At 43.4% G+C, this 20,713-nt stretch overlaps 1 protein-coding gene across 1 annotated transcript in view; it reads right to left on the reverse strand.

Annotated features, from left to right (window-relative positions):
* Nucleotides 1–9,052: 9,052 nt before the first annotated feature.
* Nucleotides 9,053–20,713, reverse strand: part of SPATA48 (spermatogenesis associated 48) — a 72,128-nt gene continuing 60,467 nt past the window's right edge. The window contains exons 8-9 of the mRNA XM_003797758.1: nt 17,562–17,669; nt 9,053–9,176 (exon numbers count right to left, since the gene is read on the reverse strand). Coding sequence (XP_003797806.1) covers nt 9,053–9,176; nt 17,562–17,669 — 232 coding nt within the window. The remainder of the gene's footprint in view (nt 9,177–17,561; nt 17,670–20,713) is intronic.

Raw genomic sequence — 20,713 nt, forward strand, 5'->3', positions numbered from 1 at the left:
TAGAGTAGGGCCTCGTGGAACACAGAGCCACTTTCCAAGGGAATAGGTCATAGCTTTGATGGCATTTCCAAGTGAACTTTCAAAGTTTTAGAAAGCTAGAAAAGTGAAAATTAAGTATTTAAAGAAAATTTCAACCAAAGAGTTAGCAAATGTTCTTGGTCCACATTCAGGGACAGGGCTGCAGGACTGTCCACCTCAGCCAAGTTGGAAAATGCAGGGGTCCTCCACGCACAGAATGGTTCCCCCTTCACCTACGCTCAGCACCCTCCTGCCTCTCCCTGCCCTCCCCCTCAGAGCGGGCTGCCTTCCCCTCAGGCAGGAAGTCAGCCTGAGCTCACTCCCAGGAGGTGCCTCTGGGGGGAGAGTCACTGTTCTGCAGGGCCTGCTAGAGAGGAAACGGTGCTGCCACCCTGACTGAAGAAGGCTGAAGCTTTCTGAAAAACAACACCCTTCTTTCGGGAGCCGGAGACTCCAGGCACCTTGAAGGACAAACCATAAAGAATTCAAAGGAACTGTGACAAAACCGCAGCCACCATAAACAACATCACTCCCACACACGAGCTAACTAACCTTTACGCAGAAGAGGGGAAAGGTTTTGTAAAGGTCCTGGTGGTTTGGAGAAATACCAGATGCTCTCGCCTCCTCCGGGAGCCCTTCCTGGGGCCACCCAGCCTCCCACATGAGGATCTGGCTGCCAGGCTGCTGCGTGGATGGGCCACCCTGCTCTTGGATGTGGCTCCAGCCTTCACAGATCCTAGGATGCCAGTATAGGGCACGCCTTTGCTCTAATGCATTACAGCCAAGAAATGATGCCACTGCACTCGGGATTAGAGGGCCCAGGGAGCTGCAGGGAGACCTCCTGGGTCATCATGAAGTCCCATCTGTGTGGCTGGAAGGAGTCCGCACACGCTTATTCGGGTTGTTTTACTTTCCTAAAAACCCAGAGAGGAGGGCACTGGGCTCCTGGGCCTGGTTGCCACTCATGGGGACCAAACCTCCGCCTGCTACCTGCTGGGCACCAGCTTTGTTGGCCGTCCCTCTGCACAAGCTCCCTCAGCTCTTTGACTGAGGTCCTCTTAATTTCAGAAGTGTTCACATCATTTCAGGGCTCTCGGGGTGTGAACACTGCACGGCTATTCCTGTGTCATTCTCAGAGTCTCTGAAAGCCCAGGCTCTTACTTTCCCTGTGCGTATATCAGTTGTTTGTATAATAGATAAAGTTTACTTGAGAGAGGTCCTTTTTATTTTTCTACTGGTGAAGTCATTATTAAATAATTCTCGGAGAGATACAGGCCACTGATTTTCCTCTGTTTGCATCATCACACTTCAACTTATGTTGAAAGCTGAGCCTTTTGGTCCTTGTGTTAGAAGTATATTAATATTTCTGTGACCTTTACTGGATAGCAGTTGAATCATATTCTTTTAAATAGCAAAATCAAAAAACCCAATAACCTAAAATGCGTATTTCTGGCCTTAGTTTGATGAGCAAATGAAGGGAGATAAGTCTTTTCCTAAAGAAAAATAAAGTTAAAAGGACTTGTAAAGTTCATATAAAATGAGGAATGAATATATATATATGTATTCCAATTTTTGTAGACATGAGGAATATGTATACGTTCTCCAGTATCTTGTAGACACGGATTTAGATGCACCCTTGATATGCTGTAGCACTCTATTCACCTTTCCCACATGACTGCCACACTAGGAAAAAAATTTTTTCCTTGGGGCCCCAGGTGCCCAAGGTAACCAAGGTAAAGAGACCTGTGAGTTACACATGCTTCCCGAGGCCCTTGGCTCAAAACTAGTTCGAGTTAAAGACAACTTCCACTGTAGTTAATGTGATGACTTCCATATTACGTCTAATGTGCTTGCCTTTTTAAGGGGTTACATATTTAGTCGGTATCTGGATGATAGCATGAGTCTGTTGAGTGATCACAGCGGCTGCATCCTAGGTCGCAGCAGCAAGCACCCTGCACCTTCTGTCTTCACTGTTTCTGTGTTTCCGTTAACTTGGCTGCCAACAGCCCTGGATTCCATTTTTAGCCATGAGCCTACACTCCAGGGGGTCCAGGTGATCAGGGGCGCAGAGTTGTGGCAGACTCTTCACCACTGTTCATGCTGCTGGCTGTGGTCTCGCACAAGGGGACATCAGCCCTGAAATCTGAGCCTCTTTCCAAGGCCTGGTAGGAACGGAGGCCTTACCACCCTGAGGCATGGTGAGCTGAGGAAGCACCTGGAGAAACCTGGCCAGGTGCTCCCCATAGCATCTCGAATGGCTGTTATCATTGCAGTTGATTTCAGGGAGCTTTAGATTTGGGACCGCATGTGCTCCCATAGGTTTTGGAAATATCACAGTAAAAAGATCCCACAGGACATTTCCTGAAACACCGTGACTTTAGTGAGCCTATCAGGGAAGACTTTGGTTTCACACGCCCTTGTAGGTAACTGAGTACAGACAGTGTCCGATGAGGAATAAGTACTTGGCAGACTGACTTGCATGTGGGATTGCCGGTCCACAGTCGTTCCTTCTGGTGGGGAGTGGGCTACACAGCCAGTAAGAGGATGCCACCGCTCCGCCTCTCTGACTTGGGTTTCCCGGGATTTCCCGTTTTCCAGTACGCTTCCCACGCAGCCCATAGCTCTGCAGCTCAGCAGTCCTGGGTGGAATCTAGGCTTAGCACTAGGGGTCTGTGCCTGGCCCTGCCTACAGTCCTCCCACAGGACTGTAATCCTGACCTTCTGACCAGTAATTATCCAGTAATCCTGACCTTCTGACCAAGATCTCCAGACACTCCCCACCGTGCAGCCCACCAGCTCCAGGCCCAGGCCTTCTCCCCCGCCCGCCTTTGTCCAGACCCTCTTCCTGCTTTTCCTCCCTGGTGTGTTGCTGAGTCTCACTTGTATTTTCTATCTCGAAGCTGTGCCCACAGAAGACACAGTAAAGCGGACTACCGGCACTGCAAGGTAGATTTACACCAAACGCTGTTTAGGGCTTTGTTTTCAAAGTGTGAACGTAAGGAAGTGAAGCCGTCTCCGTGTGCAGTTTACACACCAGAATCAGGGGGATTTTCTGGGAAACCCACACTGGGTAACCAGCAGTGTCTGGGCCTCTTCCTGTCCCCCACCTCCCCGTAATCAGCAGGTGACTAGGCCTGAAGGGACACCTCGATGTCAAGTTTTCACCGGTGTGTAAGGAACGCACATTTCTGGAGGGTAAAATTAGAATTGCTTTGACAACAGTAATTGTAAGTATATTCAAAATCAACCATAAAGAAAATAAATTCAAGTACATAAAAATTCCTACAACATTGTTTCTGAGTATCATTTGGACAAAATGCACTAGGATTTGTGACACAAAGTCAAGAAAAAGCACAGAAATCCATGACACCTAAGGCAGATTATTAGCATTTTCATGTAGGTTTATCAAAAACTTACTGGGCACTTACTGGATGCCCCCACTCTGTGGATTACCAATTGCTGTCCTGAATGCAATTCACAAATTCTCATTATCTGAAAATGCATTAATTTGGGTAAACCAAGATCTTTTAGGGTAAAGACTTATTATTACTTTGAATTAAGTTATACTTTAAGTATATTTGTCTATACATATATATAGAAGTACACATGTCTTACAATAGGAAATAATATTTTTCCTTTCTAAAATGCAATATAGTTTTTTTTTCCAAGAAAAATCACCTAATTTACTACATAAAAGATTTAATTTTGTACTTGTCCAAGGTGAGAGATTATACAGGTTGACAGTCTCTATAGTCTCGTTAGCACACTCCTTGTTTAATGACTTTGTTGATTGCTCCATTTGCCTGTTGACTTGAATGTTGTGTGTGGAATCCACGGGCAGCTCCTGCATCCAAGGTTTTTGTTGCACTGGACAAGTGTAGATCACTATTCCGTGTTATCTCAGGTAATGAGATTCTTGGACTACCATTATGACTCTGTTGGTAATTATGGTCATAGCATTGTATATATATATCATTTGGTATTTTTTTTTTTTTTTCAGTTTTTGGCTGGGGCTGGGTTTGAACCCACCACCTCCAGCATATGGGGCCAGTGCCCTACTCCTTTGAGCCATAGGTGCCACCCTTATATATTTTTTTTAGGTGACTGTTAATTCACTCTCAGGGAGCTGTGGCTCTAAGAGATGGGTCAGCTGGCTTGGACAGTGTAGCGGGCAGAATTTGGGCCCTATTTGGACTGATTTTGAAACCTAGGTTCATTATATGAATGCCTCCTTGCCTTCCCAGGAGAGTGGTGATGAAAAAACACCACCTTTGAAGTAGATATTTTAAAATATCAATCCTCAAAATCTATTTTGCAGGGAAACATGACTTAATTATAGCTTTGTTATTTGAATTTTCCTTTTTGATGTTTAGCCCTGTATGGATCATAATGAAGAACTTTGTGCCTACCAGAGATTAAAATAATCCAGTCTACGCTGGGTTAAATGGAGCGATTAGATTTAATTTAGAATACCCTCACTTATTAGAAAACAATTATAAATTATTAGGTTATTCCTACTATTGGATAATTGCCGTTTCTAAACATGAAGACAATTTGGATAATTATTAATAGAGGGGTCTGATGTGTTTTTTCCATCCTCAACTCAGTGCTTTATTTTGCACAAAACACTCATAGGGTATGTATTTTTATAGCAATCTATTTCATTAATTTCTTCAAGATCTAAGGTATTGGCTTAGTGCCTGTGCTCAGAGCTGGCAGGTTCAAATCCAGCCTGGGCCTGCCAAACAACAATGACAACTGCAACCTAAAAATAGCTGGGCATTGTGGTGGGCGCCTGTAGTCCCAGCTACTTAGGAGGCTGAGGCAAGTGAATCACTTAATCCCATGTTAGAGGTTGCTGTGAGCTGTGACGCCATGGCATTCTACCCAGGGCCACATAGACTCTGTCTCAAAGGAAAAAAAAAAAAGATCTAAGGTATCTCCTAATACTATAAGACACTGGTTCTCAACCTTCCTAATGCCGTGACCCATTAATACAGTTCCTGTGGGTCGTGACCCACCAATTGAGAGCCACTGCTGTCAGGATAATAAAGTTGACACAGAAAAAAAACTAAGACCACGTAGAAAGGGAGGAAAGTACACAAACCACCACTGTCACATATTCAAATATATGGATCAAAACAACTCAAAAGGCTTGATAAAATACCAGCTTAAAATGTGGAAGCCTGATGCAAGTTTGTTCAAGTCTGTAAGTCATATATTTATCCCCTTCAGTTTGGAGCTTCTTGGCAGGCAGGGGCGAATGGAAGCTCCTTACCCTGAGTCTTTATTCCCTATGTGGTATTAACCACCAAGTTTTAGAAATGATTGAGGTGGGTGACCTAAATGATTCTCATACTCAGAAACCAATTCTTTGTGATAGACAAAGTTTTTTTCTGACACTAAATATTAAAGTGATTTTTTGCTTAGTTTCACCTACAAAAGTCTTTGAAGAGTTTTAAGAATATTTCCTTTTTTTTTTTTTGTAGTTTTTGGCCAGGGCTGGGTTTGAACCGGCGCCCTACTCCTTTGAGCCACAGGCACTATCCTGAATATTTCCCTTTCTATAACTTTACATTTTCTAATTTTAAAGAAATACATGCCTACTATGATAACAGTATAAAGTGTAATCATCTGTAAAAACAGAACTAATAACTATGAAACCTTTTTTGCATTTCCCAGCATTATTCTATGTATACGTACATATACTTGTTTTACAAGTCTCTACTTATGAATGTAATAACAAAAGCATCTTTTGTATTATAAAAAATTAATTTGATTACATATTATTTCATAGTTTCAGCAATAAGAGGAGATACGATTATTTTAATATATCTGTTAAATATGTTTAATTGCATATTAAATTATTTAAAATTTAAGTAGGATAATTAAATATGTACTATTATAATATCTGCCTTTGCACTTACTAATATTGCCTGCATATCTTTCCATGAAAATAAATATTGAGCTCTCTTCTTTTATTGTTTTACTGCATATACTGCATTTCAGTATATCCATATGTAATAACTTATCAAATTTTCTCCTAAGGGACATTAAGTTGTTTTTATTTTCTCTCAGTTAAGTAAAATTCTGTGCCTCTAATTCTTTCTGCTAATATATTTGCTCACTGATGTAATTATTTGCTTAACAAACTCCTGAAAGTAAAATTGCCAAATTGACACATACGCCACTTGTAAAGGCTACATGTCCTCCAGAAAGGTGTTACCAACCTCAACTCCTACTGGTGGTATATAAAGGTACCTATTTCTTCTCACCAGCATCAATTTGTGGGTGAAAAGTGAAATAGTACAGTCATTCATTTTCAGAGGTGTAAAAATTTTAGTCATTTGTATGTCTTATTTTTTGAATTTTTGGTTAACATCATTTTCCTTGTTTTTGTTGGTATAGAATCATTTTAAAAATCATAAGCTCTTTTTATAATGACATTATGAATCCTTTGACATATTATCTTGACAGTTTTGTCTTAATATATATATGTTTTTAAAGTAGTGGTGTTTTTATTTCCTTCATTATTTTTATCTCATTGTCATTTTTGGAAAAATTTTCCACATTCCTCACCTTATAAATACATTTCCCTGAATTTCCAGGTAATCTTTGAATATCTATTTAAGTCTGTATCCTAGGAGCAATTGTTTAATTTGTTTAATGGATCTATGTTTCTTTTTTGTTTCCAAATACTTGACCCAATATTATTTATTGACAAAAATCTACCCTGTACTCATGAGTTGAAAATGATTTCATCTGATCATTTCTAAATTTCTGTTCTGCTTGGTCATGAGTGCCATATTTTTTCATATTTTTTTACTTTTATAATATTTTTACAATGTTGCATTGCAAAGCTATTAGCTTGCATTTTTTTCCTTTAGGTGAACTCTACTATTTCTAATAACTTCTACCTAATAGCTATAAAAATGCAGAGATTCTCCATATTTGTACCAAGGGAAGACTGTGCCCAGGGGTGGGGAGTGATGAGCAAGTTGCTACTTTAAGGAGGTACAACTGTGCTGGTTCTGAATCAGAAGAGCAGACACATACCCCTGAGATTATCTTACTTGATTGTTAGGACTTGCAGTTGGACTGATGACCACAGGAGCCCAAAGACTACAATTTCCACTCACATGTCAGGGTCAGGAACACTGGTATTTCTGCATGATTGTGACTGGCCTTAGCCTGTAGGCCTGAGGTGAGCAGAATTTGCATTTTTTCTGTACAAGTGAGAAGTCTGATGAAACTATGTTGCAAATGCAGAGTCCTCATCTCTCTTTTCCTGGATAAGCTCAGGGATAAGACAAACCAGTATCTTTGTCGAAGCATCTGTGGAAATGTTCAAGTGCTCTGACAAGTGTCCAGACATCTGCACTGTAGAGAATGGAAAAATTAAGGATGTGCAAAATGTTAAGACCAGGTGTTCCTGGTGCCCTCCTGTAGAAAGGCCCAGAATGATGAACAAATGCCTCAGGTTCTGAGCAGCAACACCTCCTGACAAAGTGACCTGCCAGGGATGTTTATTGCAAAATGTAATCTCAGGTACCTACATCAATTTCCTTCCTGGACAGTGCTAATATTGTCTTATTTGTGTTTGGCTGAAAGCCTTCTAGAATTAAAGATTTTTTATTTTGGTCTGATTTTTTTCTTAGACATAATCTTTCTGAAAATAGTTAGATTGTAGGACTAAGTTCAGGTGAAGTCGTTCTTTTTCTGGAAGGCAAGTCCATCCTCAGGATGGGTGGCTGTCAGTCTTCATGCTGTCCTGTAGAAGAGTGAAAGTCTGTGGTGATGGTTCTCAACCTTCCTAATGCCGTGGCCCTTTACTACAGTTCACCCACAGGTTGAGAACCGCTGGTCTATGGAGTTGTCCACTGAGGCAATACATGGTTCACTTACAAAAAGAACCAACTGTCCTCTTTCTGCAGTGAAAAAGCATTTACATATTCACTTGGAGTCCTGTGGGTTCATCATCTTGATCTGAATTTCTTGGGGGGAGAAGTTAATGTTTCTTTTCTGAGAAACACTTAAGAAAAGTCTAAACACACAAGGAGGTTTGGCTTTTTACCCTCCTGCTTCGTTTCGTTTTTTTTAGTAGGTCAGTGAAGGTTTTCAATACGTGGAAAAGTAAAGAGGGGCATGTATGATACCTAAACTCAGAAAACCCGGCTTCCCTTTGTAGCTTTAGTGATTATTAGTTGTGTGACCTTAGATACTTCACTTCTCCCACCCTCAGTCTGTATTATTCACAAAAATAGTAAGATATTTGTAAAATGCCTGCTACAAGGATTGTGGGATTGCAGAATCAAATAAACAGTGGCTTGTGAAAGCACTTCAAACTCCAGAAGGCTCCAAACAGAACTGTATTCGGAAGGCCGGAGCGATCCTGAGCAGGCCTCATGCACACTTGAGTTCTCTTGTGAGCTGAGAACCTCTTAGTTCAAGGCCAGGGCAGGATATACATCTAACTCCAAAGGTCATCCCTGCCTGATGGCCCTCATGGAGGCTGGGGAATGCTTCTCTCTCCAAAAGAGCTGCCTTTCTGAGTTCCTGACGCTGTCCTCTGTGGGAGAACAACAACGCTGCTTTCTCTCCGGGTCGCTCAGCTCCCCGCTGACAACCCGGGTGTTTTTGAGCAGACGGCTTTCAAGTTTAGAAGCCTAAAACCGTGGTTGACCTCACGCCCAGCAGTTACAATCCCTGTGCGGTGGTTGGGGTTTTGGGCCCTAGGCAGACCCGTATTCCAACCCTACAATAAAGGCCCTGTTGCCGGCGTCTTCCAGAGTCTCTGCTGCCACCCTGGAATAGTGGCCGGCTGAGAGGCCACCATGCGGATCCAGCGAGTGGCTGAGGCTGTGGCTGGGGACAGAGGAGACGACACGTAATGCCTCGTGGCGACCCTCACATGCACGCACATGCACACCCACGCACGCCCATGCACAGACATACACACGCACACACTTGCCGGGGGACCCCCGCTTTATTTCTGCAGCGCGCACGCGCAGTGTCCTGTGGCCCAGCGACCCTCCTAGTAGCCCGAGGACTCCTTCTGCTTCTTGTTGAAGGGGTTACAGGGTTTCACAGTGGTGACCATTCGCGACAGTGGAGCCTGGTGACGGAAAAGGTCAACTTTCATCTCTCTCCGTAAGGTGCTAGGACAGAATTGGAGAAGAAAAGAAAAGGATACAATGATAAGAAAGTAAACATAGGAGCACATAACCTCGTCCTGGCTCCGACCCGTGACGCACATGCGTGGGGGAGACCGGGCAGAGCCTGTACCCTGGTACTACGGCCCTGGGCGTATGTTTATGGGGTACATTGATGTACCTGTCTACATTTATGGGGCACAATGCAATGAGTTGATACACAATGTGGAATGCTTAAATCAAACTGATTAACATAACCATCACCTCACTTATTTTTTGTGGTAAGACATTTAAAATATAGTATTAGTTGCTTTGAAATGTGCCCTTGCAGTGCGCACATTAGGTGACCCCACCAAGTACCCTACCTGCAGTGGCGCTCCCCCAGCCCCTCCCTTCTCCCCCTCTCCTCGCCTTCTTTTTGGACTATAGTTGTGTTTTATCATTCATATGAATGTGTAAGTGATTATATGTTGGTTTCATAATAATATTGGGTACACTGGATACTTTATTTTCCATTCTTGAGTATTTCACTAAAAATAATATGTTCCATCTCCATCCAGGTAAACTTAGAAGATGTAAAGTCTCCCTCTTTTTTAAATGGCTGCATCATATTCCATGGTATACATATACCACAATTTGTTAGTCCATTCATGGGTGGATAGGCATTTGGGCTGCTTCCACAACTTGGCAATTATGAATTGGGCTGTAATAAACATTCTAAATATTATTTGTTGTAAAATGGTTTTTGTTAATCTGGGTAGATCCCCAGGATTTGATGGAATTGCAGGGTCAAATGGTAGGGCAATGTTTAGTTCCAAAAAGGCTGTATTAGTTTGCAGTCCCACCAGCAGTGTAGAAGTGTCCCCTTCTATCCACATCTGAAGTTTTGGGTTTTGGTGGTGTGGGCTAATCTTACTGGAGATAGATGATATCTCAGAGTGGTTTTAATTTGCATTTCTTTGATGATTAAAAATGATGTTTTTCATGCGTTTGTTGGCCATTCACCTGTCATCTTCAGAGATGTCCTAGCTATTACAAGCAAGCAAGAGAAGAGGATCAAGGATATTCAAATGGAGTCAGAGGAGGTCAAACTCTCTCTCTTCATGTGTGACGTGACCTTAACTCTTAGAAGTGATTAAGGAATATAGCAGTGTCTCAGGATACAAAATCAATACTTACAAATTGGTAGCTTTTCTAGTACAATAGTCAAGTTGAAAATATAGTCAAGGACTCTTTCTTTTACAGTAGTGCCGAAGAAGATGAAATACTTGGGAATTTATCTAACAAAGGATGTGAAAGATTTCTATAATGATGGTTATGAAACCCTGAGAGAAGACTACCTGAAAATGTTAACAAATGGAAAAACACACCATGCTCATGGCTGGAAGAATCAACATTGTTAAAATGTCCATACTACCCAAAGCAATCTACAGATTTCATGCAATCCCTATTAAAGCATCAATGTCATACTTTAGAGAACTTGAAAAAATAGTACTTCATTTTATACGGAATCAGAAAAAACCTCCAATAGCCAATACATTGCTTAGAAATAAAAACAAATCAGGAAGCATCACGTTACCAGACTTCAGGCTATACTACAAATTTATAGTGATCAAAACAGCATGATACTGGCACAAAAACAGAGTTGTAGATATGTGGAACAGAATAGAGAATCTAGAGATGAACCCAGCCACATATCGTCATTTGAGCTTTGATAAGCTTAACATAAACATACACTGGGGGAGAGACTCCCTATTAAACAAATGGTGCTGGGAGAACTGGCTGGCAACCTGTAGAAGACTGAAACTGGACCCTCACCTTTTACCACTAACAAATATTGATTCTCACTGGATAAAAGATTTAAACTTAAGACACGAAACTATAAAAATACTAGAAGAGAGTGCAGGGAAAACACTTGAAGATATTGGCCTGGGAAAATATTTTATGAGGTGGACCCCCTGGCAACTGAAACAAAACCAAAAATATATTGCTGGAATCTGATCAAGCTAAAAGCTTCTGCCCAGACAGCCTTCAGAATGGAAGAAGATCTTTGCAGGTTATGATTCCAACAAATGTCTGATAACTAGAATCTACAGAGAACTCAAATTAATCAGTAAGAATAAGAACAAACAATCCCATTTTGTTGTGGGCAAGAGACTTGAACAGCCCTTGGCTTCTTTGGAGTCTGCTCTGTGTCTAGAATCACCCTGGTTGCTAAGAAAGGAGGTGTGATAGCTGTGACATAGCTGTGACTGATAGCTGTGACATAGGTCTGGAGGAGGCAGCTAGCAAGAGCCTGGAAGTAGGCTCACCTGGCTGGTGTCCTGAAACTGATGCAGGAATGTCCACCGGGCCTCTGCCAGCTGAGTGAGGGGCCTGGAAGGTGGGGGTGGGGGAATCTGTCTCCCACTGCCCGTGGCCTTCTGCAGTCTGCTCCTGCATGGACTTCCTTAAGATCCAGTAGGAGTAAATTTTCCCTGCCTGATTTGTTGTGAGAATCAAAAGAAAGAAAAGACCTTTGACACATGGAGCCCTCTGCCAATGATGCTTTATCTCCATGGGTTACCAGCATTTTCAAAGTCCTTATGCACAGAGGTGGTGAGTCCCAGTTGACAGGAATTGGCCGGTTATTACAAGCCCATGGCCCCAAGTGATTTTGTTGTGAATTTGCCATTTGAAACACACACGCGCGCACACACACACACACACTGATGCTTGCACGCAGCAGCAAGTTACGAGTACATCTAGAATAGCTTTGTTTTTATGATATGAGCACCATGAATTACATTTTTTAGTTTGCTTTTTTGAAAACAAAATTGCGTTGTAAGAAATGGTTGTTGAAGCAAGAAAAATCTGTAATAGGAAGGTAAAGGAAACACTAGATTGTGATGGAACTAAGAGTCTGCAGAAGCACTTGTGTCAAGTTTCCTGGCTCAAGGATTTGGAGACTGACAGCGTCTCTTCCTCCCTGTCCCTGACACACGCATCTCCTCACTCCAGATGTCTTGTGATTGTCTCTTTCCTGTTTCTTCCACATCCCATCCCCACACTAATCTTAGGGCATGGTGAGAGGGCTGAACACCTCACCCAGAATGTGGTGTAGGGACCATGTAGCCATGGGCCCCCTTGCCTTCTAGGCCAAAACAAATAAAATATCCAGGACCCTGTTGCAGCGTTAGTAACCACAGAGGTCTGTGGTGAATGCCCCTGTCATGCCCTCCACATAAGGAGGTTTCTTCCGCCCTTCCTCTTGTCCACATCAGTCTATAATCTGGAAGGCAGGAGCATTTTACTTGACTGGTGGTGGCAGAATCCAGAAGCAAGAAGCTCAGGACAGAATGGGCTAGACGTGGAGGCAGCGAATGAGAGAGACTGTTTTTTAAAAGAAGCTCAGAAGTGAAAGGAAGTAGAGGAGAGAACAGGGTGGCAGTTCAAGAGATAACAGTGGGGACACTCCACTGGCTTTTTTCATAAACACCAAGCCAGCTGGGAGAGGCCAGACACTGGACAGCAGGGTGGGCAAGGAGGAGGCAGGACTGCACAGGATTGAGGCAAGGATGAGCCTTCCAGAAAAGTGAGACTGTGTCTTCTGGGGAGAAAAGGAGAGGCAATGAAACAGCATGTGGGCATGGGGATCAGGGGCACAGTCCTGGGGTCTGAGGGGACTGTGTGGGTGGCCCAGGAGACAGTAGATGAGACTGGCTGTTGAGAGGGACATGGGGAAGTGACCGCAGGCTCACATAGCACTGGATGGTTTGAAGATGGCCATCCTGGAAGGGGCACAGGCTTTTACTAAGACAGGAGCACCTCACGGAAGAGCAGGGGGAAGATGGAAGAGATTAATGCTAGGGAGGAGTTCCCAGGGGGTGCCCACGTGCAGAGGGCTTCTGAGAAATAACAGGAAAAAGGGCATCAGCTCAAGGAGACACAGTAAGGAGGAAGTTAGCTCACCAAGCCACCAAGTTCTCATGATACTCATCAGAGAGAGAACCGGGCTCACACTTTCACTGGAAATTTTTAGTAAAAAAAATATCAAATACAGTGTCACAAAAAAGTCAGAGGCAATCCTCCCTGGTGGGGAACCTTGAAGGCACATGAGGGCAGGCTTGAGGGGCCCAGCTTTGTGTTAGCTCAGAGATTTCTTTCTTTTTTTAATATAAACTCCCTCTCCCTCCTTCCCCACTGTGCTTTCTCACATTGGAGTTCCACCACCTGTTAGGAACCACTGTTAGGGGCCAAAAAAGAGATACAGAGCTGGACATCTGGATTCAACACAACCATCATGTACTTGTGGGTGACACTTATCTTCACCTTGGGAATAAGAACCCCAGAGAAGCCACCTCAGAGGGTTTGGGTCCCTGCCCTGGGGAGTGGACGGTAGCCACATGTGCAGTCGGCACCATGTGTAGGGGATATGATTGTAAAGTCCCCCATCCCCAGCAGTCACCTGTGGGCCTGGGTCTGAATCTGAGTGTCTGGCTGAAAGGCGCAAGTTCTTTTATCTAGTAGTGACAGCAGGGGAGAGTTTTCACTTTAGAAATAGAGATTTATCTGAAAGACAACAGGAACCTTTTACCACACATTGGATAGCTTGATTGTGTGGCTGTGGAAAAGCGTCAGAGCACCAGGATGGTGGGGTGGGGACTGAGATACCTGGGGTGAGAAGATGAATTATAAACAAACAGACAGAAAGCTGAGGGAAATGTTTGCCCAGGCACTGAAAAAGAAGCTTGAAGTCAGATCCTTCCTAAATTGTGAATCAACGAACCTTAGTATTTTATCACACCTATCTTTGGACAGCAAGTCTAAGTAAGGATGCATCTAATTTTGACATTGCTTCTTTATGTCCCTCACATGAAGTAGAATGTGTTAATTGTCTAAATGTCTACTAATTCTGCCTTTAGAAATGCATGTGTAATATTTAAAAATATGCCTTGACATTGGCCTTGGTAATGATTTCTTGCATATCATACCAACAGCTCAGGCTACAAAAAGTAAAAACAAACAAATGGGACTACATCAAACTAAAAAGCTTTTGCACCAAAAGGCAGACAATTAATATTGTGAAAAGGCAGCCTGCAGAGTGGGAGAGCACATGTGGGAACCACATATCTGATAATGGGTGAACACTCGCAAGGAAACATATGACCCAATTTTAAAAATGGGCAAAGAACATGGATAACATTTCTCTGAAGATGAGATAAAAATGGTGAGCAGATACATAAAAAGGTGCTTAACATTGCTACCCATCAGGGAAATGCAAATCGATGAGATAGTGCTTCGCACCGGTTATAACGGCTATTGTCAAAAAGACAGGAGATAAATGCTGGCAAGAGTGTGGGGAAATGGAAGCCTTGTACACTGGTGGGTTGGTATAGCCATTGTGGAAAATAGTACAGAGGTTCCTAATGAAATTAAAAATTGAAATACCGTATGATCCAACAGTCCCTGTCTGGGCACATATTCAAGGAAAATGAAATCATTTCACTGCAGTGTTATTCATAATAGCCAGGGTATGGAAAGAACCCAGTTATCTGTTGATGGATGAGGGGGTGAAGCAACTGTGGAATATCTATGTATACAGTGGAATATTATTCAGCCTTAGTAAGAGAGACCCTGCCATTTGCCACAACATAGGTGGAGCTGGAGGTCATTTTGCTAGGTGAAATTAAGCCAGACAAAGAGAGAAAAATATTGCATAATGACACTTATATCTGGAATCTAAAAAAAGAAAAAAGAGGGTCAAATATACAGAAAGAGAGGGTAAAATAGGGGTTACGAGTGGCAGGGTGACCAGGAGGAAAGGGAGGGATGACATCAGGGGATACAAAATAGCAGATAAGCAGGCCAAATAAACCTAAAGCAGTAACATAAAGCATGAGGATTATAGGTGAGGAGGGGGTTAGAGCTGATCTTAGCGGCGGGGCAGGGGGATGGGTAACTGTGGACCTGACGGACACGCTAATCTGATTCACTGTAGTACCCATTTTACTATACACACATATCCCAATTTAATGTGCAGTTGTTAGGATGATATGCACAGTAGAGTTTTTCTAAAATAAAAAATACATGTAAATATTGAGACTGAGAAAAAAATGTGTCTTAAGAGAAAACCAAATTCAACATATTAGCTTAGACAGCTAACAAACGACTTTTAAAATAAACGACTTTCTAGAAATTCTCAGAATCACCCTGGAAAGGTAGAGATTGTGTTGAATGAGGCCCACTGGGAGCAGACGCCCCATAGACAGGGCTCGTGGGATGTCAGGTTCCCTGTACGATGGCACACAGAAGGTGAGCTGTGGCCCTGGGCCACCATGCACAGTTTCTTACTGCACCACAAGGGCTGCTGGCTGCAGGCTCCCTGCAGGCTCCTTGCAGCACACCAAGCCCTGTTCACATGCAGCGTGGCCCTCAGATTCCTGTGAGACCAAGTCCTGATCCTCCAAGAGCTGCTGTGTGAAACCACTTCCTCTGTGAAGTTGACTTGATGTGCCCCCACACAGATACCCTTGCAGCCTGCCCCAGTTTCCTTATCTGTAAAACCCTGTCCCTTCCCCTCAGGGTTCCTGGGGCAGTGACATGAGTTACTACCCACAAAGCAGGAGAGGAATCACTCACTCAGTGGAAGTGATTATCAGTGTCCTCATGCTGTCATCGCCCTCTGCTGTGGCTGTTTATTTATTGCTCACTGGAGATGGCGAGCTCCTTGCAAACAGTTCTTGTGAATTTATGGGAGCACAGTAAACATGGGCTGGCCCACGAAAGGCCACACACCTCAGCCATCAAGTAGATGAGTGACTGAGGTGACGCGTACTTGGGTGGACTGGGAGCCACAGCCCAGGAGGCCCGTTCCTGGCAGTTACTCATGGTCACTGCTTTTTTGAAAGTTTAAAAATTCTGTCAGGGTAGGAGCTCTGACTCAGTGCCCACTACCTGCTGGTCACCTCCTCAGATAGCCCTCTGTGACCCCCAGGCCCAACATGCATCCTCCTGAGGGCAGCTGTCCTCCGGCAGCCTGGCTTTCCTCCTCACAGCACCTTTCAATGCCTCCGGTCAGTTCTTCTCTTCAGTGACCTGCTACTTCTGCACTATCTGCCCTTCACACCAGAACACAAACTGCTGAGACCTGGGAGCTTCACCGCAACCCTGTATATTCAGTGCCTTCAGCAGTGCCTGGCCCAGACTCGATGCTCAAGAAACGTTTGATAAATGAATCTTCTACAGAAAGAATGTGACCTACGGGAAAAAGGTGCCCTTTGGGGGAGAGCTTCCCTGCTCTCTCCTCCATCCCTGCCTTGCTGTGTTGCCCTGAGCGAGCCTCTAGACCTGGGTCAGCCTGTATTGAATTTTCAAAACTGTGCATCTCTTCTCCAAGGCCAGGATGTCCAGATGCTTTCACACTGGGTCATAAGGAGCAATAATGTGCAAGGAGTGCTCAGCAGCCTCATGTTTCCAATTCGCAAAAAATGGAGTTTAAAAATAGACATGACTGGCTTGGCACCTGTGGCTCAAGTGGCTAAGGTGCCAGCCACATACACCTAAGGTGGCAGGTTCAAATCCAGCCTGGGCCTGCCAAAAACAATGACGGCTGCAACCAAAAAATAGCCAGGTGTTGTGGCGGGCACCTGTAGTCCCAGCTCCTTGGGAGGCTGAGGCAGGAGACTCGCCTGAGCCCAGGAGTTGGAGGTTGCTGTGAGCTGTGATGTCACAGCACTTCACCCAGGGGGACAGCTTGAGGCTCTGTCTCAAAAAAAAAAAATACATGACTTATAACAGAATTTTGTTTTTTATAAAAAATAAGGTGAATTTACAAGGAAATGCATATCTGATGTAAGTATTTCCTGTGCATTTATGATGATAATGCAGAAGGATGATGAACGAGGTCGTATATTAGTTTTGGGAGCTCCTTCTACAAAATGGGCTGCATACCTCATGGTCACTAGGAGGCCAAGGGAGCATCTCGGAGGTGACTATAGTGAGATCCAGCAGCGAGACCCGTAGCACTTTTTCTACGACGAGTTCCTGAACTTAATTTTCAGACCTCATGTAAGCAAAGCTGTGACACTCAGAGGCAAAGGTGCTGTCCCCCTTATGCCCCTTAAATATCTTAATATGCTTCTTTTAGCAACATCAGCATTACCATTCATCTAGATCTGGCTTTCAATGTAATTTGGGGTAAGATTCAAAAAGGAAGCCTGCATAAAGCCTACTAAAGTTGCCCTTGGTAGGAAAATTCACTGTTCTCCATTTTTTGGACTTGATGCTCCATTTTTTTAAAGCCATGCAAATTTCCTCTTAGTATTTAGTTATTCTTTAGTGGAATAAACATAATGAGGATTTCCCCTCCTAATGTATCTGGGCGAGCTGAGTAATAGGATTCATACTTACCGGTATAGTTCTGAATCTGGTGATGGGGTTGTTGATGGAATATTAGAATTTGATGGGTGGGTGGCTGTGAAATGAACCTTGCCAGTATATCCTGGAATATTTGCAGCACTAAAGTGAAGAGTTAAAAGAGAGGAAATTAAAATAATGGTTTATGAAATGGTCATGGTAACTAGCACCTAAGTATGAAAAATATAAAGGAAGAGGCCACCTAATTTTTCTTTCTGTGTAAGGTATGGAACTTGGGCTGCCCAAACAGGAAAGGTCACAGGCATGAGCCACAGTGAAGCACAGGTGCTTAGAAGACAGCTGTACTCCAGCATTGACAAGACTTATTTCAAGTGTGTATTTTCTCTTATTTTAAATTTCCATGTCTTTTACAGACATGACTCACTGCTGAGCTCTGTTGCATAATGAAAGAAGATAACAGTTCTTGACAAAGGAGCAGACCCGTATTCCACACATAACTCTAATGCAGACACCAATATTTTAAAGAAATACACTCTTGGGTGGTGCCTGTGGTTCAGTGGGCAGGGCACTGGCCCCATATTCAGAGGGTGGGATTTGAACCAAACTGCAACAAAAAATAGCCAGGTGTTGTGGCAGGTGCCTGTAGTCCCAGCTACTCAGGAGGCTGAGGCAAGAGAACAGCCTAAGTCCAAGAGCTGGAGGTTGCTGTGAGCTGTGACACCACAGCACTCTACTGAGGGTGATGGTGTGAGACTCTGTCTCTTAAAAAAAAAAAAAAGAAATATACTCTTTCATTTACAGCTGTGTTTTTTCTCAAATGTCCTCCTTATCCCAATTAATGCTCTATATTATAGACTTCAGATGATTTCCCAAAACTACACATTGAAATCAAATGTAAACAGCATATTGATTTCACTCAGCTTGTTTGATTTAACTTCACCAAATTTTCTGCTTCCCTTTTCTTTTCCCTACCAGGGAGATAGGGAGAAAAAAAGAAAGCATAAGAATGTAGGGTGAAGTTCTTGCACGTGTATGGAAGCCCTCTCTAGAAAAGGGAAATAAGCGTCTGAAAGCTAGCTGGAAGCAGGTAACTCAGAGAGCAACACGAAGACTGCCAGTTTTGCCTGACAGCACACAAATGGTTTACACGGATTTTCCCCTGAGGATGGGAGAGGCCGCCTTACAGGGCCAGGCCCAGTGTGGGGCTCAGGCTGTGTTCTGGTGACCACACACTGCCTTGACTGCAAGGAGTGAGGAAGGAAGGTTTACACTGAAGGTTGTGGCACAGTAACATGCTGTTTGCAGATCATGAGGCTCAGTCAAATGTGCAGAATTGTATCAGGGCTATGGCCTCAGCTTGCTGTGCTGGCTTCAGGCAGAGAAAAGCAAAAGGCCACCACTGTGGGCGTGGCCCAGTGAGGGTAGGACCAGTCGGTGAGCAGGCTGCCCCTTCCACCCAGCTCTGTGACTTGTGCTTAAAGCTTCCATGCATGTTACAAAGGAAATCCCCTCCATCTGTGTGACAGGTTTTTTCCACTTCATCTAAAACACCTGCAGAATTAACATATGGCTAAAAGCACAGCCTCCTATTAGAGAAGTTCCAAAGTAGGAGGGATGGAAGCGGCGATTTGTCCATCACAGAAGGGCTTGATATAAACGTTGCACAGCTATGCCACCTCCTACCTCTGGGGCATGCAGGTTATTGATGCTAAATGTGTATCGTGTGTTACATGACACTAAGTGACATCATATCTAACAATAACACACTATAAGATAGTAGATAGAGCAGCTGTTTTGGCTTGAGAATGAATTAGGTTGCATAACAAATGATCAAATATTTGAATAAAAGTTCTCACACTGCTTCTAAATCTAGTCCATTTAACCCTTGCAAGCAGAAATATCACAAGGGGAATTTTTGCCATCATAATTGCAAGATAGTGACCTCATATCAAGAAGAGAATATTCCCTGGGGGAAACTTAGACTGCTGCTGGTAGGAGGTGTTTTTCAGCTGGAGGAAACAAAGCTATTAAAGACTTTGAAATATATAGGCTACGAAATGGATTTCCAGACTAGTTGGATGTTCAAAGAATTCTAGCCCCTCCCCATTCAAGTGAAGCAGAAACCAATTTAAAAATGAGAAAGTTTTCATTTTTGTCTCTGCTCCATAGCTTTTAGTCCTTTGAACACCTCCTTTGTGCCTCCTCTTCCCAAATAAGACTGGATGTCATTAATTTATGGATAAATTTGAATGTATTATTGCCTAGGTTTTCAACAAATCATGATAAAATAGAAATAAAATACTTTCAGAAAATAGGAAGTTTAATAGTTCAGTTAGAAAAAGGGAGCACAGATGGTATATGACTGAAAGCTAAATAGAAAATAAAGGAGGAGGAGAACCATGTTGTATTCACGTATAGAATATGTGTAGTGTGTATGTGGATAAAAATGGAGGCCCACATACAACATCTCTCTGTACCCTACAGGCAGAACTCGTACTCCCTGAGCGTGCTATATTCCAGGCACCCTCTTAAGTGCTTTCCATGAGCTGACTGTTTAATCTCACTATAACTCTGTGCCACAGGTTCCATTATCATGTCCGCTTTACAGATGAAGGGATCAACCCAGACAGAGTCTAATAATGTGCCCAGAGCCGACTGCACTGGCAGCTGGCAGAACTTGCCCCAGCCCAGAAGGCCTGGACTTCAGATACAGTGTCATCAGGCTGGGTGGGGAAGATCACTGGCACTGTTCCCAGCCTGGCTAGGAGAGCCTGGGTAGCTCAGAGTAGACTGCATTTATTCAGGGCGGCATGTAAATGTGAATTCAAATCAATGTGTCCATCTTGTATTTTGAGCTATTCTGTATAAGGTACAGTTCTAGGTGAAAATCAAGCAAACCTGGGTCCTGATAGCTTTCACATGAATAAGCACATTTAAAAAATGTACATCTAGAGGTTTAAAGAATCCAAATGGGCAAAGAACACAAATAAGTAAGCGAGATGCCTAAGCCAGGTGCATTTAGCCTGACCAGCCTGGGACCTCAGACCTGAACTGAAGCTTTCTGAGCTATCCGTGTTAGGGAGATAGTTAGACATGAGCAAGGTGGGTGGTGGAGGAGGTTAGGCTATTTTGGACAGGTTTGGGTCAGGCTGGCCTGAGCCTTTATGGGATTGGGGCTAATTGAG

Source organism: Otolemur garnettii, unplaced genomic scaffold (assembly GCF_000181295.1).
Source record: "Otolemur garnettii isolate 467f Iridium unplaced genomic scaffold, OtoGar3 scaffold00123, whole genome shotgun sequence".
NCBI lineage: Eukaryota > Metazoa > Chordata > Mammalia > Primates > Galagidae > Otolemur > Otolemur garnettii.